The sequence below is a fragment of the Triplophysa rosa genome, linkage group LG19, assembly GCF_024868665.1.
Source record: "Triplophysa rosa linkage group LG19, Trosa_1v2, whole genome shotgun sequence".
NCBI classification, from domain to species: domain Eukaryota; kingdom Metazoa; phylum Chordata; class Actinopteri; order Cypriniformes; family Nemacheilidae; genus Triplophysa; species Triplophysa rosa.
Window position 1 is genome coordinate 7,825,964 of NC_079908.1, and position 27,214 is coordinate 7,853,177.

Genomic DNA, 27,214 nt, shown 5'->3' on the forward strand with positions numbered 1-27,214 from the left:
GTGTCTGGGATTTATTAGCTGCTTAATGGAGAGATGTTGGTACGCTGTGGTAAATGCACACACACGCCAGTCACACACACACACACACACACACAGGCTTTGGTTGACTATCCCCGTGGGGACAGTCCATAGGCGTAATGTTTTTTATACTGTACAAACTGTATATTCTATCCCCTATCCCTAACCCTACCTAAACCTAAAGATCATAGAACACTTTTTGCATTTTTAGATTTGTAAAAAATATTGTTCTGTACAATTTATTAGCTTTTTTGCCCATGGGACCTCAATTTTGGTCCCCACGTGACACGAGTCCCCATGTGTTGGTGTGTATTCAGGTTTAGGTCCCCACCGGGATATACAAACATGAACACACACACACACAACACGCACGCACGCACGCACGACGACAACACACAACAGAGAGAGAGAGACAGAGAGAGAGAGAGCGAGAGAGAGAGAGAGAGAGAGAGAGAGAGAGAGAGAGAGAGAGAGAGAGAGAGAGAGAGAGAGAGAGAGAGAGAGAGAGAGAGAGAGAGAGAGAGAGAGAGAGAGAGAGAGAGAGAGAGAGAGAGAGAGAGAGAGAGAGAGAGAGAGAGAGAGAATGGGCGAAAAGAGAGGAAAGAGGAGAGAGAGAGAGAGAGAGAGAGAGAGAGAGAGAGAGAGAGTTTTTTCACTTTAGACTTTCACTCTGTTTTCTGATCACGTGTCTGGTAAACTCATTTCGTGCCAGTTCGCTGCAGAGTTTGGCGTGCAGCTTACAGTGGACAAGCCTTTTGATATTAATGTAGGGTGATCCAGGGTCACATACAAACTGCCGGTCATGTCTGTGCTTACCGTGATGCAGGTTTCTTGGCTGGGCATTTGCTATGCTTAGCCTAAACCATCCGGACACGCTTGTAGTTTTGTGACCTCTATCAGGTTTTTCTATCTGTAGCGTTTGTGTGCAGAGATAAGAACATGAAGTACCTGAGGTTTTCGCCCCATGCCTCTGCGTCCTGTTTGTGTCTGTGCACACAAGTGTTGCGAGACGGCGGTAAACGGTTCAAATCTTCATTCTTTCAAAATGACTAAGAGCAGCTGATGCTTGCATGGGACAAGGCACTTAAGAACTAACGTTTTGTTGTGTGTTGATGTACTTCATTTTGAGGGGGAATGGTAAGAATAGGTCATAAAAAAACTAGAGATGCACCGATTGCAATTTTTTTAGCCGATTCCAGTTTTCCGATTTTATTAAGTGAAACCTGCCGATTCTGATTTTTGCCGATTCCACTTTTCTATCCACAAACCATAATTGACAGTACATATATAAAACCATATTTGCTTTTCTTCAATGCATTTTTTTTTAAATTAAATTAAATTAAATTTAAGACAAATTATTGAAAAATAATTGAAGAACTCTTTGACTGAAAAGAAGTATAAATAATAAATATAAATAAACAAATGTCACTTAATTGACCCTTTTCTCTATTCTCTATTCTATTTCTATCTCACAAAAGTCTAAGATTACAAGCCATTTAAAAAACCCATAGACTTTGGGGCGATGGTACCGGAAGTGCTAAAATGCTAACTCGCTTCTGGGTTTTGCATACAAAAATCCGTCATCTCTGCTCCACTCTATTCCCATAATTATTATTATTGGTAGTGTAGGAGCACCATCTATTTTGCACAGCTTTGACTTTAGTGCACCTGCTTGTAACATGCTTTAAATGGCTCTTGCAGGAATTGCTGCATTGAAATGAGATGTCTGCACTAGTGATAAAGACTAATGTGTTTTAAGGCTGATTCATATTTATTTGAGGATTACCGGGTCTTGTAGTTTTGCTATTGAAGAATTGTGGACTAGTTGTGTTACAGTGTAATTATAGCAAACATCACGTGGTTGTTTCTGTGGTTAGGTGGGTGTGTTAAGTATACCCACAGCACGAGTTCAAATGGTAAGTTATGTTGTTTCTAAAGGTCAGTAAATTACTGATGTTTCATTTTTTAATATTTCATACATGTATATGGTAATTCAGGGCTCTAGAGTACGACCAATTTGGTCGCACGTGCGACCTTATTTCTCAATGGTGCGACTAAGAAATATCTGAGGTCGCACCGGTGCGACCAGCCGTTCGAGGGAGAAAAAAAGTCTCCGCAACTCTGAAAGTCTCCCTGTGATTCAACAACAGACACACATTAGGCCCATATCGTGGTCTAAACCAATCAGAGATAGTGAAGGGCGGACCCCCCTCTGATTGGCCGTGGTCCAGATATTCCTGTACGTGTGTGTACCAGAGGTCGCGTTAAATGAAAATTCTCTGTCATTGACGTATTTTTTTTACCAGTGACGGAAAAATCTGAAGGTCGTCCGTCATTTTGGCGGATTACAATGAGGGCAATTTGTAACTCCCCGTTTCCCTTCATTAGAGCGCGATATGCTCGCGAAGCGACCTGCATGTTTTCACCTGTCATTGTTACTGACTAGACATATGTGATGCGATCTGGGAAAACCAGTCGGATGTCGCGCTGGGACGCGGGGAAAGACAGTTCACCCATCAAAGTAAACCACATAACATGAAGAATGAAGGAGTATCAATGCACATTTCCCGCCAGTCCTGTGTAAACTACGGCATGCAAAGTTTTTTCATACAATGTTTTCGTGAGATGACAGAGCTCCCTGTCTGCAGCACCGGGAGTTATCCGATCGCAAAACATACAAGGGATGATCAGAAGTCCAGACACTGTGCACATGATAAACAAGGTAAAACTTTTATTGTTATTGTTAAAAAAACTGCTTTTATTTTTATCACTTAACTTGAAACCCGTTTTTCTCCAAATTCCGTTCCTGAAAATCCTAGCGCTTCAGCCGACCTCAGCCATAACTGTCGTTACATACACAAGGTATGAGCAAAATAAAAACTGATTTGGAAAGGGCTTGAATATGGCATCAAAAACTGTAATATATAAATTTGCACCATGTGTTGGGTTTTCCCAGATCGAATCACATATGAACATAAACATTAAAACATTATATATATAGATGAATATAAACAACAACGGCTTTATTGGGCATTCAGTTATATTAAAATACAACAAGTTTCAAGACGCAAGTACAGCGTGATGACGTCACAAACATACTAATTACCACCTAACACCACCTTGCACCATAGTGACGGGTAATAATAGATTATGATGGATTTTTTACGAGCCTGTCAGTCAAAATGACGGACAATAAAAAAGTCTAGCGCAACCTCTGGTGTATGAAAATGCGTGTGCTGCAGTCAGACAGAGAGGGGAGGAGCCTATAGGCCCGTCAGTTAAACAGATTGGATGTAGCGCGGATGATGAGAGAAGATGAAAAGAACGATTGACAACTTTTTCGTGAATAATGTTAAGTTAAGGCCTGATCCGTCCGAAAATCATAAGCAATGCTCTGACACGGAGCCATCAACCTCCCAGGTTATGTCAAGCCCTGGTCCATTTATCTTGAGATGTTTTAAGTTTCAGTTCAGTGAAGCACTTTAAGCACCAACACTTTTTCAGTAAGTTACCTTTCTTGTAGAATTGTGCTTTAAATAAAAAACTTTATGTTGACCAGATTGTTAGTTAATCATTTACAAGTCAATTTTGCCTATATGGACAGTGATTTAAAAAAAAGTGAACTGGTAAAACTGTGGTTTTAAATGCGATGCGGTCGAAAATTTGGGTGCACCTAACTTTTGTGCTGGTGCACCTAAGAAAAAAAGTTAGGCGCAACCAGTGCAAAAAGTTAGTCTAGAGCCCTGTAATTTATGCAGATTCTCCATTTCCTAAAATTTACTCGGGAAACATTACATGAGCATGAGTTCAATAGTTGTTATGGCTCTGTTTGTTTACATTTTATTCCTCTTTTGTTTTCACAACGAGATGAAAATATAGGAAAGAGAAGTAACAGAGATGAAAGATGGGAATTAAAAAATGTTGCAAGCCCGATTTGAACCCAGATTGCTTCCCCTAGACCACAGCTTTGACAAAACACTCATACATTTTCATTTTATGAAATATGAAAAGTGAAACTCTATCTCTGACGGCCACCGTGAGAGATGTCCCGACCCATACACACACACCCGCTACCCTGAATTACCTCGGTGTTATGGCCGATGTGCCTGAAAGCAGATTACACTCCACCTATTATTAACTGATACACGCATATTCCTATACACACATTCACATAGACTCTCTCATACACAAAGCTGGCATTGATTCATAGCCAGATGGCGCGATGGGGTGGAGAGTTCATTTAAATGATTCTTTATCTGCTGTCAGTGCCCGGCAGTCACATAATAAATTCATGCTCATTTGTAAGTCGCTTTGGATAAAAGTTGGGGTTCTATTATAGCATGATACTGAGGAATTACATCAGAACAATAATTCTTATTAGCATGTTAGCATCTCTCAGTGAATGAATGTATGGCACCTTGTGTTTGTGCGCAACTGAACTGTATGACTTGTGCTGAAAAGTGGAATATAGCATTCAGACTTTGCTTCCACATACAGTAATAGCAATCAACTAATATGAGATAATATTGGAGGCTTTGAATGTGAAACAGTTTGTGAGTTTTGTCAGTAAAATAATTATACAAATACAATTACAGATTAGAGAAAATGAATGTCCAATAGGAATTGTTCAGATTTGTCTTAAAATCCATGTTTTAGTTAGAGAGCTTAATCGATTATAAATCGAAATCGATTCACCGTTTTTTTAAAATGCGGTCGATTCAGTATCGATTCTCAAAAGCTGTGAATCCATTTTTTTCTTTCATATTGCCGCAAGCACTGAACATTCATTAACGTGAATGTTATTGCTACTATCCACTAGATATCACTTTTCTTGTTACAACAGGGAGCATATCGTTCATTCATTGCTTAATTAACAATGAGGATCGAATCGAGAGCTTGTGAATCGGAATCGAATCGTAACATCAGAATCGATGCCCAGCCCTATTTCAGAGTCAGAGTGTTAGTGTGCGAGAGAGAGGCTGGCACAGAACCGGTTTTGGGTGGAAAGGGTCTTTTGCGGGCTGCGTTTGGTCAGTATTGCTGTTACATCACCGGCAGTGTTGGGTAAGTTACTCTCAAAAAGTAATTAATTACTAGTTACTAATTACATATTCAATAGTGTAATTAGATTACTGTACAAATTACTCTCTCCAAAATGTATTTAGTTACTTATTACTAATTACTTTCTATATCCTACATCAACCTTGATTAGTTAAGTGATTCAAGGATAGACATGAAAGGGCTCTTTTAATTCATTTAAATAAATAATATTAAACTACATAAAGTACTCTTATTAACTGACCAAAGTATTACAAATGTGAGAATTATACATTAAAGCACAGATTTTGATGTCAATTCCACTGTTGCACACACATATATTACACAAAGTATTTAGTTTAATTACATCAAAAGTAACTGTAATTAAATTACAGAAAAAATAAGAGTAATCCCTTACTTTACTTTTTCAAGGGAAAAGTAATTAAATTACAGTAACTAATTACTTAGTAACTAGTTACACCCAACACTGATCACCGGAGAGGTGCATGGATCCTGCCTTCCCTTTAAATCCCCTGATCGCCTCCCAATCCAACCCTGTGATGCTGAGGCGCCTTAAACTGTTTAGGGCCTAATCTGGACCCTGGGCTCCTAAAAAAGCACATGTACTGTGAGTTGGGTTTTGTTTGCTACATTTGCTAGGTAGTATTATGTAGAGGGCAATCTCATTCTAGTTAGAATTTGATTGGACAAAGTTTGGAAATTACTTGCGAATTTTTTTGTAATGTGTTTCCACTGTTATTGTTGTTTTTGTTATTTTAAAGCTGTATTGTACAAAGTTGTGTTGGATTGTGTGGTGTTATTATTAGCATTGTTAGCATTGGTCACTTGTCATTTGCTACAAATTTGCAGGTCAAAGTTCACCAAAATTGCAGTCTTGGAATGCAGCAAAATGTTTTTTTTTTTCATTGAAGCTTGCGTTTCTGGTCTAACGCATTCACATGTGTCTGAATGGAAGTCAGTGGAACAAAAAGTATAGTGTGGTTCAGGGGCGTCACTAGACCCCTTTTACTGGGCCCCAGTATAAATCTGCTGTGCCCCAGTATAAATTTCAAGTGTAAGTTTTAACAATTTTGTTTATGTGTAAGTGTAATCATTTACATTGATAATAGCGGATCTATATGCAACGTATTAACCTAATTCACCCTTGTATGCAGTCGTGCATTTTAATATTAATATTAATCATCTTATTTTGACTCGATCATTAATAGCCCTGTAGATGCACATCAGAATTAGTTTGTGCAAAGCAGGGAAATGGAAGCAGAAAGGAGATGATGAGTTTGAGGGAGGTTAACAAACTACTGTACGTCCCCAGCCAGTCAGGTCTCAGACATTAGAGGAAAATGTCTCAGGAAAACCTTTGTCAAGTCTGTAAAATTGCATTGTTGCTTAGAAAAACATTTGTGTTCTGTGCTTTCAGAAATGAAATTAATATTTAATGTTGAACATTAAATATGTTGTTTTATGTTGGTTGGTTGGTTGGTTGGTTGAACCAACTTTGTTTGGAAAACCACTGGTTTCTTGAAATATTGTCATTGTAATTGATGAAAATTATTCATTGTTATCATTGTGTAATGAATGAAAAAATGATCTCTGCTTTCATTATTTCCATACAGTGCATGCAAGCATGTTAATGAAGTTTAAGTATGTTGAATAGTGTCAGAATAGTGGTTTAAGCAAGGGAAGTTTGTATAGCATTGTGTTGCATACTTATTGCAAACAGCAGGTTTTTACGTGATAGAAAAAGTCATGGGGGCCTGTGCCCCAGTAGAGCTTTAGGTCTGACACAATATACCGAAATTGATAATAATTGATATTATAAACTACAATTATTGATGTTCTACACACATTCATTTGTAACATTCATACAAACAAGGTCAAGACAAATATCTACAAATAATTGACAGACAATAGATCACACAAATAGATAAAGACATACAATTACATAAAAATGGTCAGTTAACATACAGTATAGATGAGAAGTTCTGAAAAATGGCAAGTGTTATATAAAGAAATAAGTGAATAGATGAGTTTTAAGTTGAGACTTGAAGGTCTGGAGAGTAGGGACAGCACGAAGATTATGGGGCAGCCTATTCCATAGTTCAGACCTAAAATACGAAATGCCCTACCGCCCACTGTAGAGAGCTTGTACCTAGGCACAACAAGCAAGTTGTCATTGCTAGATCTGAGAGTCCTGGCAAGAGCATATGGTTGCAATAACTCCGCAAGGTATTGAGGTGCAAGGCCGACAGGCCTTAAACACTAAGGTTAATACTCTAAATTGAATGCAATTTGCCATTGGAAGCCAGTGAAGTTGATGAAGGATGGGAGTGATATGTGACGATTTTTTGTTAAATGTAAGTACTCGAGCAGCAGAGTTCTGTACCATTTGAAGACGATTGATAACTTTGGCAGGTAAGCCGCATAATGAGTTGCAGTAATCCAGTCTGGAGGTAATAAAAGCGTGAACTACAGTTTCAGCGTCATGAACTCTGAGTGAGGGACGAATACGAGCAAGTAAATTTGAATATCATGAGCATAACTATGAAAATTAAGACCATGACGTCTGATAATCTGACCCAATGGAAGCACATAGATGAGAAATAAGAGAGGACCAAGAACCGAACCCTGTGGTACACCAGGAGAGACAGGAGCAGTATGAGATCTAATACTTTTACTTATCTAACCCATACTTATCAATCCTTACGAAACTCTGCCTATCCGATAGATATGAAGTTAGCCACTGAAGAGCAACATCAGTGATACCGATTTCAGATAGCCGACTAAGGAGTACAGAGTGGCAAACAGTTTCACATGCTGCACCTAAATCAAGTAGAACAAGGATACTGTAGGCACCTGAGTCAGAATCCAGGAGGAGATCATTTACTACTTTTAGAAGCACTATCTTAGTGCTATGAGAGAGTCAGAAACCAGAATGAAATGGCTCATATAGATTATTTTTCTCCAAATGAGACTAGTTATGCTACAACTAATTTATCAAGTATTTTAGCAACTAATGGGAGGTTTGATATTGGTCTAAAATTGTTCATAGCGGTTTCTTAAGGTTCGGAGTAATGGCAGCTACTTTTAGATCTGTGGCACATAACCAGTGGTGAGGGATGTGTTTATGAGCGATGGCAAATGAGCGATGGCAAAATGATTTTGAGTAGGTATGGTGGAATAGGATTGAGTGTGCAGGAGGCAGAGTTGGATTTAGTAATCAGTTGTTTAACCACAGATGTACTAGTGGGCAAGAAATTGCTAAGAAGGATGATCTACTAGGGACAAAAAGTGGTGAGGACAGACAGATGGAGAGAAGGCTTAGTAGATGTTGTCAATTTTACTTTGGAAAAAAATGAATTAATAGCTTTGGAACATTGTTTAACAAGTTTGTTGATCTCAGACAACAGGGCTTTTGGTTTACACATAGTTTTAAAGTAGTAGAAATTCATTGCAAGTAGGGCTGTCAAACGATTAATCACGATTAATCGCATCCGGAATAAAAGTTTGTGTTTACATACTGTATGTCTGTGTATTGTGCATATTAATTTTGTATTTATTAACACATACTTATACATGTATATATTGAAGTAAAATATTAAATGTGAAAATTAACAAATGTTTATATATAATTTCAGTTATTGATAAATATAAATAAATACATCTAAATATTTCCTAAATCTTTTTTAGTTTCGTTTTTCTGTTTATAAATACAAAATTCATATGCACAGTACACAGACATATACAGTATTATGTAAACACAAACTTTTATTCCGGTTGCGATTTAATCGTTAGACATCCCGACTTGCAAGTGTTATTGTACACATTCTGATACAGTTGATGAAGAACTATTTCAATATTACTGTAAACACAATTGTGAAATATACCAGTAGTGTGTGATACAAAAGGTGTTCGAGAAATACAAAAATAATTGTAACTAATGTCAACTAAAATAACATTATTCAGCCCTGAAGTCACTCCCCGCACTGTCTGCCCAGGAAATCAGGAAAAAACAAACAACTGTGAATATTAAGTAGCAGCGACTGTGCATCTTAATAAAGAGCTCATTTGCAATTGAAATGTGGTTGTTGTGTAAGCGCTGATGAATCACACGTGATGTTTTTGTTCCCATTATTGTTTGCTCCTGTATTGTACTGCTAAACTACATGCTGTAGGGTAGACATTTGTTTCCCTTCAGACATTTTATACGTACCCAGATTACTTCATCATGGTGTGTGAGATGGACGGAACAGAATTTTTCAGGTCGTTCGAGATGGAGTCGAATGCATCTATAAATACAATTGGCTTTGTCTGTTCTCCCTCTGAAACAGGAAATACGGATTCATTAAGACGAGTTGCATTTTCAATGGTTCATGTTTAATGGAATCTGTTTGTATAAGAGTCCCTAAGCAGGATATAATTTATGTCAAATAACAGCCCACGGAAACAAGCATTCTGGTATCTCTAATGAACTGCCTTGCAATGAGTCACAATCCACAGACCTGTGCAATTTATGGCTCTCTTAAAATACCCACAATGCACCTGCAGAGCTGCAAACACTGACTGGCAGTGTCACGTCTGATAGCTACAGGGATTACTGAAGCAAAAATAGCACGTACTTATGTGACTGCACGTGTGTTTAAAGTGTTAGTGTTGACTGTGAAGGTCTGTGCCAAAAGAGACACATGATGCAAAACCATAAAAAACACCACTAAAAAGTCAGCATCCCTTTACATTTAGAGATATGAATGAACCTCGAAGCCCAATTAAGAAATCTAGATGTTGCTTAATCTTATGTTGCTTAAGAACGTGTATAAGCAGCATGTTTGCCTGGAGGCTTTACTAAAGGTTTTGAATGAAAGCAAAAACAGCTTTAGGCGATTGTGAAATTTTGCCTGGGTCTTAATAGTGAAGATCGGGGTGAAAGTTCATATGTAAGGTCAGGTGTACCGGCCGGGTAAGTCCTGTGCGATTTGCTAGAAGCTTCTGGAGCTTTAGCCTCGGGTTGACAAGTAAAGTACAATATGGTATTGATTGAGAACTAAATCATAGTTTGTGTTTATTCACAAAAATCACGAAAGAAATATTTATTCTGCATGCATGGCGAAACATTGAAATAGCAGAAAATGTCAAAGCAATTGCTTAATATGCTTTTATCTACTCCAACAACTCTCCTCATAGACCCCTTTATCAACATCTAGCCTGAAATGTGTTCACCCAAAAATGAAAATTCTGTCATGATTTACTCTCATTTACTCATTTCGTGTCATTTCAAACCTGTATGACTTTCTTTCTTCAGCCAAACACAAAAAAAGATATTTTGAAGAATGTAACATTGGCCCCCATTGACATCCATTATAAGGACACAAAACCCCAGAGACATTTCTGAAAATATCTTCTTTTGTGTTCAGCATACAGATTGTGAATGACATGACGGTGAATAAATAATGATATAACGTGTTTTTGGGTGAACTATCCCTTTAATTTATATTATTCTGGGTATAATCTAGCAGCACAATAAATAAGAAAATTCAATTGAAGGTCTGGGAACAGAACTGTTACGTACAGTTTTTGTATGAGTCATTGTGGTGAGAAGCACTCTTTCTGGAGTATAAATATATGTAAATGCAGGTAAATGTGTTTCTCTTTGTCTGCAGATTATCTGTGTAGTCCAGAAGACAATGTGTACAACATTGACTTCACGAGGTTCAAGATCAGGGACATGGAGACGGGAACGGTCCTCTTTGAGATCACCAAACCTCCGACCACAGGTGAGAATGAGCTTAATGAGCCCTCCCTCCATCTCCTACGCTCTGATAAGAATCCTACACTGTAAAAAAAAACATAATTTTACAGAATTTTCAAAGATTTTATACAGAATTTTACTGGTTTTATTTACAGATTTTCACGAATTTTTAAAAATACAATCAAAACTCGTCAAATTACAAAAAAACACTGCAAACATACAATTTTACAGGGAAAGCTATTATTTTTTACGGTATATTTATGGATTTTTTTTACATTGTACAGACAGTTGTTCATATAAGTACAATCGCTTAAGGTGATTTTGATGTTTTGCAATAATACCATCCATGTATTTATTCTATAATACAGAATAATACAGAAGATTGCACATTGTTCTTTTCTCTTTATTTATAAAAGATAAATGGGCAACGTTTAGATGAGTGAAGAACAGTGGATTTCCTCTGTATTATTTTATATTTACATTATTTTATCCTGCACCTGGCTAAGAGAATTTGGATGTGTGTACTCCAACTATTTGTTTATTTTATATTAACAAATGGCCCTGTAAACATAGTAGATTACCACACTACAAAGAAAGGTGGGTTGTGTGGTCTTAAACCCATGAATAATGTATTGCAGTAGTGACACGTGATGCTAATGTATCAGATGGCTTGTGTTCTTCAATAGGTGTTTGTTGATGGAAGGTTTACATACTGTAGGAAATTCTGAACCACATGTTACTAGCAAGGACTTATGACATTTGACTTGCAAAATGACTTTCCTTTTTAGAGACTGTAGTTATTTTTAGTTCACCTCATCAGTTTTCTAAGTTTAATGGTTCATTGTTTCAATTGTATTTGTTTGTACTTCTAAGTCAGTAGTTGTAGTTCAAATTATTTCCTTAAAATAACTACAACTTCTAAGAAAATGTCTACTTGTGGTGATATTATATAACTGCATGTTAAGCTTATTTTTTTTGGTAGTTTTACAGCACGCCATGGCTGTATATTAGCTATGTGTTTTTGTTTGCCTATGGCATCTTGTTTGCTTATGGCATTTGGACCAGGAAGCGGTGGTTCGTGACGTCAGACTTAACATTAGATTAATGTTTAGATTAAGGTAATGATGCACATACTTTTACACTCACCTAAAGGATTATTAGGAACACCTGTTCAATTTCTCATTAATGCAATTATCTAATCAACCAATCACATGGCAGTTGCTTCAATGCATTTAGGGGTGTGGTCCTGGTCAAGACAATCTCCTGAACTCCAAACTGAATGTCAGAATGGGAAAGAAAGGTGATTTAAGCAATTTTGAGCGTGGCATGGTTGTTGGTGCCAGACGGGCCGGTCTGAGTATTTCACAATCTGCTCAGTTACTGGGATTTTCACGCACAACCATTTCTAGGGTTTACAAAGAATGGTGTGAAAAGGGAAAAACATCCAGTATGCGGCAGTCCTGTGGGCGAAAATGCCTTGTTGATGCTAGAGGTCAGAGGAGAATGGGCCGACTGATTCAAGCTGATAGAAGAGCAACTTTGACTGAAATAACCACTCGTTACAACCGAGGTATGCAGCAAAGCATTTGTGAAGCCACAACACGCACAACCTTGAGGCAGATGGGCTACAACAGCAGAAGACCCCACCGGGTACCACTCATCTCCACTACAAATAGGAAAAAGAGGCTACAATTTGCACGAGCTCACCAAAATTGGACAGTTGAAGACTGGAAAAATGTTGCCTGGTCTGATGAGTCTCGATTTCTGTTGAGACATTCAAATGGTAGAGTCAGAATTTGGCGTAAACAGAATGAGAACATGGATCCATCATGCCTTGTTACCACTGTGCAGGCTGGTGGTGGTGGTGTAATGGTGTGGGGGATGTTTTCTTGGCACACTTTAGGCCCCTTAGTGCCAATTGGGCATCGTTTAAATGCCACGGCCTACCTGAGCATTGTTTCTGACCATGTCCATCCCTTTATGACCACCATGTACCCATCCTCTAATGGCTACTTCCAGCAGGATAATGCACCATGTCACAAAGCTCGAATCATTTCAAATTGGTTTCTTGAACATGACAATGAGTTCACTGTACTAGAATGGCCCCCACAGTCACCAGATCTCAACCCGATAGAACATCTTTGGGATGTGGTGGAACGGGAGCTTCGTGCCCTGGATGTGCATCCCACAAATCTCCATCAACTGCAAGATGCTATCCTATCAATATGGGCCAACATTTCTAAAGAATGCTTTCAGCACCTTGTTGAATCAATGCCACGTAGAATTAAGGCAGTTCTGAAGGCGAAAGGGGGTCAAACACCGTATTAGTATGGTGTTCCTAATAATCCTTTAGGTGAGTGTATATCTGTGATGTAATGAGTTGTATTTAATTATTCTGTATGTTTTTATACAAAGGGGATAAAAGAGATGTTGATCCAAACGCTGGACGGTTTGTACGTTATCAGTTTACGCCGGCTTTCCTGCGGCTACGACAAGTAGGAGCCACGTAAGTACCTACAAGTTCAGTAAAGGTTCTACCTTATGTTACGTTTACACAAAAACAATGTACTAAAAAACGGAAAAGCGTTGACGGCTGTTGAGGACAAAAACTCTGAAATTCAAAACTCTAAATAACATAGAAAGGATGCATTTTCTAATTTGTTGCTACATCGTGTCTGGTGTGTGGAGACAGTGTTAAGTCTTTACTTAATATTTGAAGTACCTCTTCTAGTCCTACATAAAACAAAGAGCAAGATGGAGAAAAATAAGTCTCATGACTAACGCTGAAAATAAACAAGGTAGAATATGTAAGGACAGAGAACCCATGCTCTTCCAGGAAATTAAAATCAATTTTATTAAGGTCAAATACTATAACCAAATGAAAATCAATCTTAAATAATTTCTCTAAATTAAACGTATAGATTGATAGTCTATTCATTATACAGAAGACAAGAATACAGATCAGCATGCAGTGCCCTAGACACATTTTTCCCACTGGTCGCACTGGTGTGACTCACTTTCTAAGTTGGTCGCACCAACTTACAATTTGGTCGCACCAACTTACAATTTGGTCGCACCAACTTACAATTTGGTCGCATCCTGTTTTATAGTAATCATAATGACCTTGCGTGTTGATAAATAGTTCTGTTAATTTGTCACTCAGTCTATCATAATAGCCGGCTATAGACTGCTTCATATTCTCGCTTTAATGTTTGTATTTTTTTATATATGCACTGCATGCGTGTACACAGCTAATAAAAGTACAGGTAGGGAGGGCGAATCGAACCTGATTGGTTAACAGGCAGGGTTTTTCCTGGGTAAAAAATGGTCTTCTGTGGTGGGTGACAACCATGGTCATCCACAGTTAAAAGTAGCTTACTTGTGAACTGAGAGCCCAATAAATCCAAGATAAATATATAAAACACATTGTCATAAATAAACTTTGAATAGTACATCTTACAAACCACTCTTGTTAAATGGTCTTAGCACGCTTGTGTTTTGAGTGACTGATTTGATGGGTTCAGACAGTGAGTCTTGTGAGTTCAGTGTTTGACATATGAGTTGTTTCAACAAATGAGTCATTAGGTCGTGTATCGGACATTGGGGCGCTGTATGTTTTTCACAGCTGTTAGGACATCGCAAAAGATAAAAGTTGACATGTAAAACACTTCACTGGATAGGATTTTTCTTTTATGTCAGCTGCATGTGCAGAACACATGTTTTTGAGCACATTCACACCCGGCTATAATTCATGCAAAAAATATTCTTAGAATGCGCCGCCGCCACCACACGAAACATGGATTCTGTTTTCCGACCTTTTATCATTGTGTCAGTTGCTTTTGTTTAACATGTGAGGGAGAGAGACAGTTCAGAAACCGACGTGTTTGACTTCATTAAGTGCTGTGCAGAACGAGAGCATACGGAGCACTCTGTCCCGCGCTGGGCAACACGCACTTTAGTTTGGAGACAGAGGCACGAGCTCTCTGCTCACTCTTTCCTGCACTTATCACAAGTGTGTCATTCACCAATAAATCACATTAAATGTTAAAATAAATCTTTGGCGGGGCAAAATGTAGTTTTACGCACTCGCGCCAATGCGACCGTGTGAAATTTGACCTCGCACGTAATAAAAAAAAGATTGCATTTGCGACCATTTTGGTCGCAGTCTAGAGCTCTGTAATGAATGGAATCTTAAACAGTTTGAGGAAATGAACATGTGCATGCATATGGGTCAATAGATAGTATGTAATGCACATGGAGAAACCGGAATAATATCTTCTCTTGATGTCGTCTCTTCAGTGTTGAGTTCACAGTAGGGGACATCCCCATAAATAACTTCCGGATGATCGAGAGGCACTACTTTCGTGAGCAGCTGTTGAAGAGCTTTGACTTTGAGTTCGGCTTTTGCATCCCCAGCAGCAAGAATACATGCGAGCACATCTACGAGTTCCCACCGCTCTCAGAGGATCTCAGTAAGTGACATTGTCTTTAATGAGATGGGATTCTAACAGTGACCCATGTTGGGTGTTGTCCCTTACCTGCAGCGAGTGTCTTAGATGGATAATCTGACTGTTTGTTGCATCATTTTTATTTATTTCAGTACGGCTTTACTTATTGAAATTAATTTCAGACAAAAGTGTTTAGGCCATGGTGCTCATGTATGGGCGTTATCCTTTTTCAATCTTTTCAATCAGTATTAAAATTCTGTGCCTTTTTATTGTACCTCTAGATAAGAGGCAAAGACTTTTTATAATTCATTATAATTCTCTCTTCAACAACATTACTAATTGTTGAAGATACACAAAACTTTAGTAAAAAACAAATCCTGTTTTTAGGGGCTGTCAAACAATTAATTTTCAGATCATCCAGAATAAAAGTTTGTGTTTACATAGTATATGTCTGTGTACTGTGCATATGAATCTTGTATTGATAAATGCAAAAATATACTCATACACGTGTATATATATATATTTAGGAAATATTTTAATGTATTTATTTATATTTACCAATAATTGAAATTATATATAAACATTTGTACATTTTTATATTTTTCTTGAATATATACATGCATGTATGTAAATGTTTCTATAAATACAAAATTAATATGCACATGTAAGGTGGTGAAAAGTGTAAGAGAAGAAGAACCACCCACTGGCCCAATGGCGGAGTCCAAGTGGCATGGCGAAGGCATGCGCGCGTTCTGTCTTTCAGGCGCTCTGGGTTGTTATTGTTAACATTGTTTAACATTGCATTTTAAACATGTGATTTTCTTTTTTCTGCAAAACATAAAAGGAGATTTTTTAAATAATGTTGGTACAGTATTAAAAACCGCTGGTCCCCATTAACTTCTGTTGTATGGACACAAAACCAATGCATGTCAATGGGGATCGAGGTTTTCTGTTACCAACATTTCTCAAAATATCTTCCTTTGTGTTCTGCAGAAGAAAGAAAATCATACAGCTTTGAAATGACAAAAGGCCATGTAAACAATGACAGAATGTACATTTTGAAGGTGAACTATCACTTAAATTGTGGTATTTTTTTAAAAGTTTGTTGTTTTATTAAAAGTAGGGCATATTTTTTAAATATTTTCATATAAATGCCAAATATTCAATCTTATATTATTATATTGTTCCTCATACATGGTACAGTAACAGTTAACTAAGACTTTTAAATGCCTTCTTTCGTAATGCAGTACGTAAGCACTGTATCTGTTGCTTAGAAAGAAATACTGGGATTTGAGCTGTCTGATATATTTTTGTTCTTCATTCCAGTCCGTGAGATGGCCCTGCATCCCTACGAGACGCAGTCCGACAGCTTCTATTTCGTGGACAACAAGCTGGTCATGCACAACAAAGCAGATTACTCTTACAGCGGCGGCCCTTAAGACAGTAGCTGGGGGACCAAAGCCGAGAGTTTGACTGACAGACCTAAGAACCAATCACATGTCTTTGTCCACCAGCCATTGCCCTCCTCGAGTCAACGTCATAGACGACTGGGTACAGTGCGTCAAGACTGTTTCACAGAGTCTTACCATCATACATATGCATACATATTCAACTCTGATTTCACACTGCCATTGTTCACAACACATCAGCAAGTATTTCTATTCGTTTATTTCGTAATATGCCCGAACAAGTAAATTAAATACAAGTGCAGGTCCGTTTTTGTATGGGCAAGGTACTGTGAGGTAATGTGAATGGTACTTAGGTTTAACGTTCATTGTTTGTGTGTGCGTGTTTTGATGACATTATTTTGTGTGCGTTTGTTTGTATGTGTGGGGGATGCATTAGAAACAGATGAAATCATTGTGTATCGCCGATTCCTTTTCCTTGTGGGAATAAGCGACATACCATCATGTTTCATACTTGTGAACTTTTCATCACACGGTAAATAGATGATTTTATGGTCAGACCTCGACAAACCGCTGGATAGATTTGTGTCGCATTAGATATATTTTGATACGTGAACCAAGTCGAAACTTGCTTACTTTTGAGATGTTGATATTTGTGTGGAATTAAAAAAGCAAAAACGAATGAGAACGAAGATCACAATTGTCGTGGATGTCATTTGTATAGCCCATGGTGTGCCGTTGAGCACATGGGAGTCTGGTTTGGTTACATAAGAAGTTATACGTCATTCACACGGTGAACAAATTTCTGGGCCGATGATGTATTTGTGTGAAAACATCTAACAGGGAATGTGGCGCACGTTGCAAGCTTTGACATCTGAACCGTCTGGATAGTGTGGTCTCTTTGTATTCGTAGAAAAATACTTTGACTTCGTATAAAGTAAAACCAAGAGGCATCACCTCTCTTCACCCTTTCTCCCACATTCCAGTGATCTCTAGGCTCCTTGTGGATGTTTAGTACGTACATATAGCGGAGATTAGATCTAACATTTTACCCAGGGATGTGTCGTCACTATGATCCTTCTGAATTCAGGAGAACGGTTCCGGTTTAGTGAACTCGGTGTCTGTTAAAATGGATGAATAACTTGAAAATGTTTCTAGTCAAAGATGTAACGGCTTTATTTATGATTTATTGTAAATGATTTTGAGGACATAACATGAAAATATGTTTTGGACAGTATGGAATAAAAGCGAAATAAATGTATATGTTGAATTTTTTGAAAATATTGAAGTTCTCTTTTTTATTCATGAATTGTGCTTAAATGTTCCACGTTTGTGTTTTGCTTTTGCTTAAATTGTATTGCCACTTTGGCTATTAATTACGTCTATCTATCTCAAAAAGAATGATTTGTTTTCAGAATCTTCCAAGACATAGCTATAGCCTCTTAAAGGAATAGTAGATAATAGTAGAATAGAAGATAAATGTGGCGGCATCTAGTGATTAGGTTTCGAATTGCCATCAATAGCTCATTCCACCCCCCTTTGATGCACTACCCTGGCTGACACAGAAATAAGATAAACAACATAGTTATATATATTATATTGCATTTCTGGCAATAGAAATTCTACAACATTTTGTAAATTAGTGCTGTGTGTGCTTGTGTACATGGTGGACGAGGACACAAATCTGTGTAATAACATGGTTTACAGGGACATACTGAATTATAATATTTTTCAAGAAAAAAATGCCAAAGGTTTTCTGTGATGTTAGGTTTAGGGGTAGGACTAGAACATACAGTTTGTACATTATAAAAATCATTACGTCTATGGAGTAAACCGTGTGTGTGTTAATGTTATATAAACACAGACATTTATTTTGGAACCGATTAATCACAATTAATCGACTCATCACGGTTAATCGATTTGACAGCACTGATGTACATAAAAAATTCCATACAAAAATTTCTATGGGCTCATTTAAAAATACAAAATAACTTTTTATGTTTAGTTTGGAGTATACGTGAATTTACAGACATTTAACTATGTATTAAAAAGTAAATACAGGCTTAGCGATCCAAAAAGGGATCAGAAATATAAATGGTCTGAACGAGACCCTATAAATTATATTTTCGTGAACTAGCACAAATGGAAGACCAGAAGAGCTCTTGAAAACCAAAGCCCTAAATATATGAATCTTTGCTGATGAATCTAGATCATCTTCTACCACAATGGGCCTGCAAAAGCGCTACATGGAGCAAACTGGAGTGACATTAAATACTGACGTATGGGATACAGAATGCCAGGCTTAAAGGTCGTGAATCCATATGGATTATTCGGCCATGAGTGCTTGACAGGATACAGTGAAAATGTTTGCGAGAGAATTGAGCTTTTGCTCCAGAGGTCAGTGAGGAGGGTTGAGGATTCTGCATGATATAACACTCCTTACTGTGATGCTGTTCTGCACTTCATGACATTACTTGAATTCTCTCCCCTTTCAGTATTTCTCTAAACCGTAAGATCCAATAAGAAGCTGATCATGGTGTTCCATGTGTACTGTTGACCCATGTGCTGTTTGCCCATGTGGGGAAGGTGTCGAGCTGGAACATGGCTGATCCCCACGTGTTGATGCCGAGATTGATGCACAGAATACCAATGAGGTTGAGCATGAAACCTGCTTTTGCCTACAGAGAGAACAACACAAAAATGAGTCAGTCACAGTGACATTTTCTTACTTAAAGTGATAGTTCACCCAAAAATAAATGAAAAGGAAGAGATCATAGCATTTTTGGCTTTAGGGCACTTGGAATAAAGTTTAGATTGTGAATTATTAATATTATTTAATACCAATGATAAAGTAATGGGCTCATGTGAAATGTTCAGCCATACCATGTCCAAGACTTTGAGGTTGCCGTAGGAGAAAGCAATGGCATTGGGTGGAGTGGCAACAGGAAGCATGAAGGCTAGCGATGCGCTAATGGTGCAGGGCAGCATGACATATAGAGGATGGAGGTGGATAGTCGTGGCCTAAACACCAAGGCAACATATTCTTATCATTTCATATCTTAACATACAGTATATGTAGCGTATTATTGTTAATACACATGGATTCGTCTTTAGTTTTCGTCTTATAGTTTTGTTAGGAAAGGTCAAGCAATGCTAACTACACCTGTTGCTGAACGACATGCTACTGGATGTACTCAACAGTGTCGGGTAAGTTATGTCAAAAAAGTAATTAATTACTAATTACATTGTCGACATTGTATTTGAAACCTTGACCACATAGACAGCATTAATTTAACTTATTGAGAATTTATTATTTTTGTCAGAGCCAATAGCCTAGTGGGCAGTGCTCTAACATATGGTGCCATGCATATGGTGACCCGAGTTCGAATCCTGGCCTTCGCCAGTCCCATTTCCCTCTCTCCACCCTTTAGTTTTCTGCATTCCTAATATACTGTTCTACAAAAGTATACTAAAAAGGCAAAATGCCCCTAACGTATGTATATTTTTAAAAATTATTTATTTATTCGTACAACCGACTAAACCCGATATTCCCTGAAGTGCCGTTGTTTGCCGCTTTGCCAAATCATATTTACATAAAAATATATGTATATATGAGACAACGCATTTCTAACTTACTTATTTAAATTTAAGAATTTAAATTAAATTAATTCAAGACATTAAAATCAAGAATTGTTGAAAGTATATACAGTACATTTTGTGTTAAATGCTGTAGCTGTAATTAAAATACAATTTTCATTGTCCTTCTAAAACCTCAGATTTCCAAAGTCACAGTTTTTAAGGAAAGGGAAAAACACAATACTTCTAAAATTATTAATTACTGTATATCGAAGTTGACAAGCACTTTTTATTACTTTTTATCGGTTAGATATTTGCAAAGCCTGGTGAAAAACGAAAAGGGTGACTAATAATAATGATTTACGGCAAAACGTTAAAATGACGAAATATGGAGTTGCAAGGTTTCAGAAGGACAGCATTGAAATATAAAAAATGAATAGAAATGACAGTAATTAGTTACAGTTTAGTAAACCCTTACATTCATCCCTGTTACTCACCATAGAAGCGAGAATGGGCAGGAAGAGAGTGGTGGTGGCTGTGTTGCTGGAGCACTCCGTGAACATTCCCACCAGCAGACAGAGTATCAGAGAGATGGCGAAGGGTGGGATGCTCTGCAGAGGGGCCAAACTTTCACCCAACCACTCAGACAATCCTGATTCCTGTACACACACATTATAAAGTCGTGACTGACCGCTTTTAATAGCTCCACAGTCAAGATTAGTTAGTGTTGATTTTATCAGCTTTGTGTACTATTGCTTATACTACTAAACATGCGATATTATATTGTATATTATGTTGTTTTAAACATTAATACGACCCAGACCAGATGGTACCAGACAACATCCTAATCATAATTTATACAGATTATGCACTTGATATGTTCCAGAATGCATATTCACTGTCATTGTAATGTGTTTTTGAAGCCTGGTTTTACCTCACTTCCACTCGCCAAAGCAAATCCTCCCCCCAGCAGCAGAACTATATTCCAGGGCATCCGTTCATGCACCACCTTCCAGTTCAGAAGAGTGGGAGGAGCCATCAACTTCTTAGGTGCTCTCTTCTCCTGTTTGTCCTCTGTGTTTGTATCAAACCGATCTGGTTTAACATCTTATATAGACTAATCTGCAGAAAGTTCTGTGTAAAACAAATATTCAGCATCCTTACCGTCCTGCTGTTCTTCTTCATGATCATCACAACAACCATCTGTACTTTGACAGGAACACTCCACTCGTGATGGAATGATGAAGAACAGGGTTGACATTAAAATGGCCACAGTGCCATCTGTGACGTATCTTTGAAAAGACAAACGCAACAATTACTATGATGATGATGATTATTATTATGAACAATAATAATCCATACAATAATAATTATTGTTATTATTGTTGTCATATAAGTTGTTATAATATAAATTATTCTTTTGAAGCTAAATCATGATGTCCATTTTCATTTAAAATATATTTTTGAAGTGAATTTGACTCACTGTCCATTTTTGTTGAAAAGCTCACTGGCCCAGCCCGGCATGAAACCCGGTTCTCGTGTGAACCACAGTATCACCAGCAACACAAAGATGATCAGCACTGCAATCTCGGCAAAACACATGCGTCCCAGTTTCTTATATTCCTTCTTCATCACATTGTATGCCTCTTTGTCTCCCTCGTTCGACTGACCACAGCCGAAGGATTTTTTAAAGCTTAAGAATGCAAGTATATGTACCATAAATGAAGATAACATTTAGGCTACATTTAACGACTTGTCAATCATTTCAGCACAATTCACAGACATCTAATCTATCCGCCTGATAACATTCAGTGTATTGACAGACACATTGTGTACAGGGGGCGTGTTACTCACTTTAAGCCCATGTATAAGCACTGAAGCCAAACCCAAGCCAGAATGAGCATCATCACCATGTTAGGAAAGGCAAAGCCGAACCAGCTGGCGAAGTTGATCACATCAGGGTTACGTGGAAAGATACTGTATAAAACAATGTGAGAGCAATTATAAAACATTGACAATTTACCCACAAACATTGAAATGTACGGATTTGTTTTTAAAACAAAGGGAAACTAAAAACACTGAAAATGTTGTTAACTTCTTACATATAACATGAAAGTTCCTAAAAAAGAAATGCTCTGATAGTTCAGTGTGCATTTTGTAATCACAACTTGCTTCATTTCTTTTATAATGTGCTGCTTTATTTTTGTTGGTGGGAGACATAACAGGACACATGATGAACTTACTCGTCCATCTGGCCCTTGAGAATGAGATTTGGTGTGGTGCCTGTTAGAGTAGCTGTTCCTCCGATGCTGGCGGAATAACACACAGAGAGACTCATCCCTTTAAAAAGATGAAGATATTTGGCCTCACGCGCTATCCTCCTGCGTTCAGATACTGAACTGATTCCTGCTTCTGGATCTGAGTTATCTGTCAATATTTAAAAGCGTAGATGTTGATTAAGCTTGCTGTCATTTTACAAAAGTATATATTAAAGGGTACAAATAAAAATAATTTATTCACAGACATACTATTAGGTTTGTTCCCGGTGCTGTTGTCCAAAGGTGGCTTGGCATTAGGCAGCTCAGCCAGCTCAAAAGCCTGGTTGTCTTGCCCTTCTTTCTCATCAGCATCTGCCTCTGTGGCGCTGAGCTGCTCGAGAACAGCCTGCGAAATGGGCAACATCATGGCTGTGGTGGCCGTGTTGCTAATCCACATAGAGAGGAAGGCTGTTACCATCATGAACCCCAACATCAACCTGTAAGAGACGACAGAGAGCCATCATTGAAAGAGCTTGAAAATATGAAAGACAGAAATAAAAGACCGTTTTTTAGGTGTGATCTTACAAAGCAGGTCGAACTCCGACTATTAGGAGAACCCGGAGAGCGATGCGCTTGTGGAGGTTCCATTGTTCAACAGCAATAGCCACCAGCAGCCCCCCAATAAACAGCATATTGGTGTCCTTTAAATACTGCACACACACCTGAAAGACAAACAAACACTTTGTGTCATGTTAAAATGAAACTAATGTTGAAATTGAATTAAACAATAATGAGTTCAACGCCTCAATCCCAGTCGATTCAATAGTGAACAATATCTTTTATAAGAATAATGTGGTCTCATCAAAACTGAAGAGCAAAACAAAGAATGTGAAAAGTAGATTAAAATCTGTCGTGAGGTTCATAAAAACGCTTTTATGGCCCATAAAGTGTACGGATACCGTTGATCTCATGATGATGTAGGGAATTCTCACTGGACATGTGACAGAGTCCTAGACACTTTTGTGTGTCTTACACAAAATATCATGCATCTCGAATGCCATACAAAAATGAACTAACAAAAATAATTAACAACGTAATTTAACATTCAACTGACAGAAAGACAGATACCTGTCCAGATTCCATGATTCCCATCATTGGGAAGAGGACAACAGGCAGCAGGGCTGTGACGGCCAATGGCATGCACTCAGTGCACCAGTACAGCGCCATAAGGATGATGGCATAAGCACATTTGGCCTCCTGAAAATCACAAGTCACTTTTAATCAAATGCAGGTCAAATCAAAATAGAGAAAAGCATATCACAAAGACTTATTAGTAAGATATCATATCATTCCTAAGGTTGTCCTTAAACAACCTTAGGAATGTATCCTTAAAACAGGTTTCAGGGATTCAATGTGGTTATTTATATCTCTCTATGACATTATTATTATACATTTCTGCATGATGAAGATAAGCGAGGTCAACATATACTGTATCTCTATGATTGTTGTTAGAACACTGATAAAAGGAAACATTGACCACAGACCACCATAAAGCACTGAGATTTATGACGAGATGAAAGGCAATCAAATACGTTTGAACTTTCTGATACTCATCCGTTTGTTGTATTAAAATTAACATGAACTTAAATATCTCTTGTGTAACAAAACAAACAAACAAATAGTTCAAAGCAAAGTTATAGCTTGTTTTTAGTTTTATTGTAAGTTTAGTAATATTTTGAGTTGGCTTTTTATTTGTTTGTTTTGTTTTCATGTTCATTTTGGTTACATTTTTAATTATTTTGACATGTGCTTTTGTCATTTGATCATTTATTTGTTTGTTTTACTATGCCATGTTATTTTGTTTCAGTTTTCACTTTAGTTTAGTTTAGTATTTCAGTTTATTGCTAGACCAGCATTTCCAATTTTCCTTTAGTTTGAGTTTTTTAAATAATATTTATTTTAATTGATTTTAATTAAAAGAAATGTTTGAAAAGTTTTGATTTTAATAAACAACCCTAAATAACTTGCTACTTGTTTTCAGTTAAAATAACCTGCCTTGTAAAACACAGCCAAGTCATTTTGTGTGATTTAATGTTTTGTACAAAAAATCATCCCACACAAAAGAACGTTCTGTGAAAAAATAATCTTGATATCTTTCATATTGATATGAAATAGTGAATAATGTTTTAATAGTTTTAGATATTAATAAACAACCTCAAATAATGTATTAGAATTAAAGTAACAATTAAATTCTACATTAAAACTTAAAAATATATATTTTCTACCAGCTTTGCATTGTAAGATCAATACTTGGTCCTCAGTGGTGCAAAGTGGGGTCTTTGAGGACAAAATAAAGAGTTTCTGGAGTAACTGTGGGTCACATTGTTTTATTTTCTTTGTTTGTAACCTCAACTGTTTTTGGCTGACATCTGCAAGCTGTGTAAATACAGTCCCCAGCGTGCCACATCCCATAGATAGTTTATTTTCCAGCCATCACTGCTGCATATACAGCTGTTGATAAGTGCTGCTTGTTTTTAATGCAATAATGTTCAGCTGCAGGAGGGATGATCACGTATAAATAAAACCTTAAATATAGTCCGTTCGATTTGCAAAAATATATATATTTATTTATTTCAATTTATTTCAATTTTATCATATTAAACAACATTTTAGGTAACCTGACAGAGCATATTAGTAACAATTTATTTTACAGTCCGATGTGAATTTACTAGGTAACAACCCATCTTAAGTCAATGTAGTTACTCGTTTGTATTTTGTTGGGTAAGTATTGTAAAGTGTAACCACATTTCTACAGGTAAAAACAAGTCATTTTGTTTAAATATGTCAAGGCCCCTGCAGAACTTTGTCACAAAATACTTACTGGACACAAACGCACTTACTGGTGTGGGGATGACCAAAGGCAGAGGCAGGATCAGAATAGGTGTGATGAAGATGATCAGGTAGTTTCTGTGAACCCACAGCCATCGCAGAACTGAACGAAAGTCCATGTCTTTTGGCCCTGAACTGGAGATGTCAGGCGTGCGGTGGATGGAGAGAATGCCAAAGTGCTGATGATGGGAGTCGAGCAAAAGAGGCTGAGCATGATCAAAGTGTTTATAGGCATCGTCACATAAGAAGAATTAAATATTAACTGTGTGAACAAGGGGAGGGTAAACAGCGGTATGAAAAGAGTGAAAAGAGTGAAAAGGGGAGGGAGAAAGACAGCAAACAAATGTGAATTATTCTGTGGTCAAAAGATTGACCCTTTTGTTATCTAGTCTGTGGTTAGAAATTTAGTGTGATATAATTTAATGCTGTTTAATATTGCTGATGTCATATATAAAATTACAAAACGCTCATATATAATGGAATCCCAAGAATTTGATACATCAGTTCCTGCATTATAATCAAAACTGCTTGTTATTTTAGGGAAAATGTGACCATGTTTAAGAATGACAGGAAAAACAGATTAATGGTCGAAAACCACAGGCTAAAAATGACAACTGAGGCGCACCTTTATGACTTTAGAAAAATGTGTCGAAGTCGCTCAGAAGATCACGCTTTTATCTCGTTTAACACAATCCTGATATTAACAAAACATTGTCTAAATTAAAACAAATGAAAAATAATACATGTTATATATTAATATCTAAAATTAATTAAAATACCAATCATAAAAATAATGAAAAGTAATAATACATTATTTTTATAAAATGACTATGATAAGGATTTTGGTTAATGAATTTAATTAAATCATAAAAAGCAAATATAAAAAAGACATTACACCCAGTTCATGCATGAGAATAAATGGCACGTACTCAGCTGGAACAGAAACGATTATTAATATCAAGAAGAACAACATCAGCATGTGATTCACCTGATAATCTTCAGTTCAGTACAGAGACCACTGCTTATACTTCCAATTTTATGATTAATTATTAATCTTTAAAAACGAACTTTGAACTCTACATTTCACTATTAATAGGTTTTTATTTGGAAAGGAATCTTCTCCCCAGTCCCCACAATAGCTTGTGTAAATTCCAGAAGTTTTGGCTGCATATGAAATATATATTTATTTCACTCTGTACAGCATATAAGGAACCAAAGTGTCATTTTTTATGCTCCTTGACCAGTGCCATAAAAATTTCCATTTTAACATTTTTTCCAGTGGTTCTTTTTCATCTGCTTTTATCGTAACCACCCGATGTGTGCTAAAGGTTCGACATATACAGCGTTTATATGTAGCTTTGTTTGTCCTTCATAGAGTCTGTTCCTTAGAGATAAAGTTCCTTATGTGTTGTATAATCTCACTTGCGCAACCTTTGGAGTGTCATGGTGCTTATGTGAGGACAGGTTACAGTAAAACATAACTTTGGACAGTACAGTTCAAAACATTTCACAGCGCACAACCCCTTGTTTGCTATATTTACCAGGAGGTTACAGTGTATGTGTATTATCATGCAAAGATAATGCAATATTACTGTTTCCTTCACCTTGAAATGGAAAATAAATCGATAAAGATGTTATGACCCTCTTTTGCAGGGTCATAACAACAGTAGGTTTTAGGATCTGTTCAGCATTATTATAGTCTCCATATCACAAGTTTCCATAGACTCTGTAGGCATCTTCATTATTGTCCAACAGGCAAAAATAATTGTATAGTCACACTACTTGACAGCTGTTGGCTGTGATCCAAACACAATCGAC

At 37.2% G+C, this 27,214-nt stretch overlaps 2 protein-coding genes across 2 annotated transcripts in view; one reads left to right on the top strand and one right to left on the bottom strand.

The window, feature by feature from the left end:
* unc119b (unc-119 homolog b (C. elegans)) overlaps positions 1-17,934 on the top strand; it is a 28,138-nt gene extending 10,204 nt beyond the window's left edge. Inside the window, exons 2-5 of the mRNA XM_057360005.1 lie at positions 10,731-10,844; positions 13,235-13,325; positions 15,119-15,291; positions 16,594-17,934. Of these exons, the coding sequence (XP_057215988.1) occupies positions 10,731-10,844; positions 13,235-13,325; positions 15,119-15,291; positions 16,594-16,706 (491 nt within the window). The 3' untranslated portion in view covers positions 16,707-17,934. The remainder of the gene's footprint in view (positions 1-10,730; positions 10,845-13,234; positions 13,326-15,118; positions 15,292-16,593) is intronic.
* Positions 17,935-18,042: 108 nt separating this feature from the next.
* Positions 18,043-25,587, bottom strand: slc13a2 (solute carrier family 13 member 2). Its single transcript, XM_057360004.1, has 12 exons — positions 25,408-25,587; positions 23,636-23,764; positions 23,093-23,229; positions 22,778-23,004; positions 22,493-22,676; positions 22,104-22,226; positions 21,733-21,942; positions 21,414-21,541; positions 21,184-21,323; positions 20,747-20,908; positions 19,557-19,694; positions 18,043-19,351 (listed from the first exon to the last, which is right to left on the bottom strand). Exons 1-12 carry the CDS (start codon positions 25,513-25,515, stop codon positions 19,205-19,207), a joined length of 1,833 nt encoding a protein of 610 aa, XP_057215987.1. The 5' UTR covers positions 25,516-25,587; the 3' UTR covers positions 18,043-19,204.
* Positions 25,588-27,214: the final 1,627 nt, after the last annotated feature.

Bases quoted from the DNA above. Each gene is read 5' to 3' on its own strand.
- slc13a2 (XM_057360004.1), bottom strand. From the start codon at position 25,515: ATGGACTTTCGTTCAGTTCTGCGATGGCTGTGGGTTCACAGAAACTAC. The intron at 23,765-25,407 runs GTAAGTGCGTTT...TGTGATTTTCAG, and splicing joins CTTTGGTCATCCCCACACCA to GAGGCCAAATGTGCTTATGC. The intron at 19,352-19,556 runs GTATGGCTGAAC...TTCTCTCTGTAG, and splicing joins ACCTCAAAGTCTTGGACATG to GCAAAAGCAGGTTTCATGCT.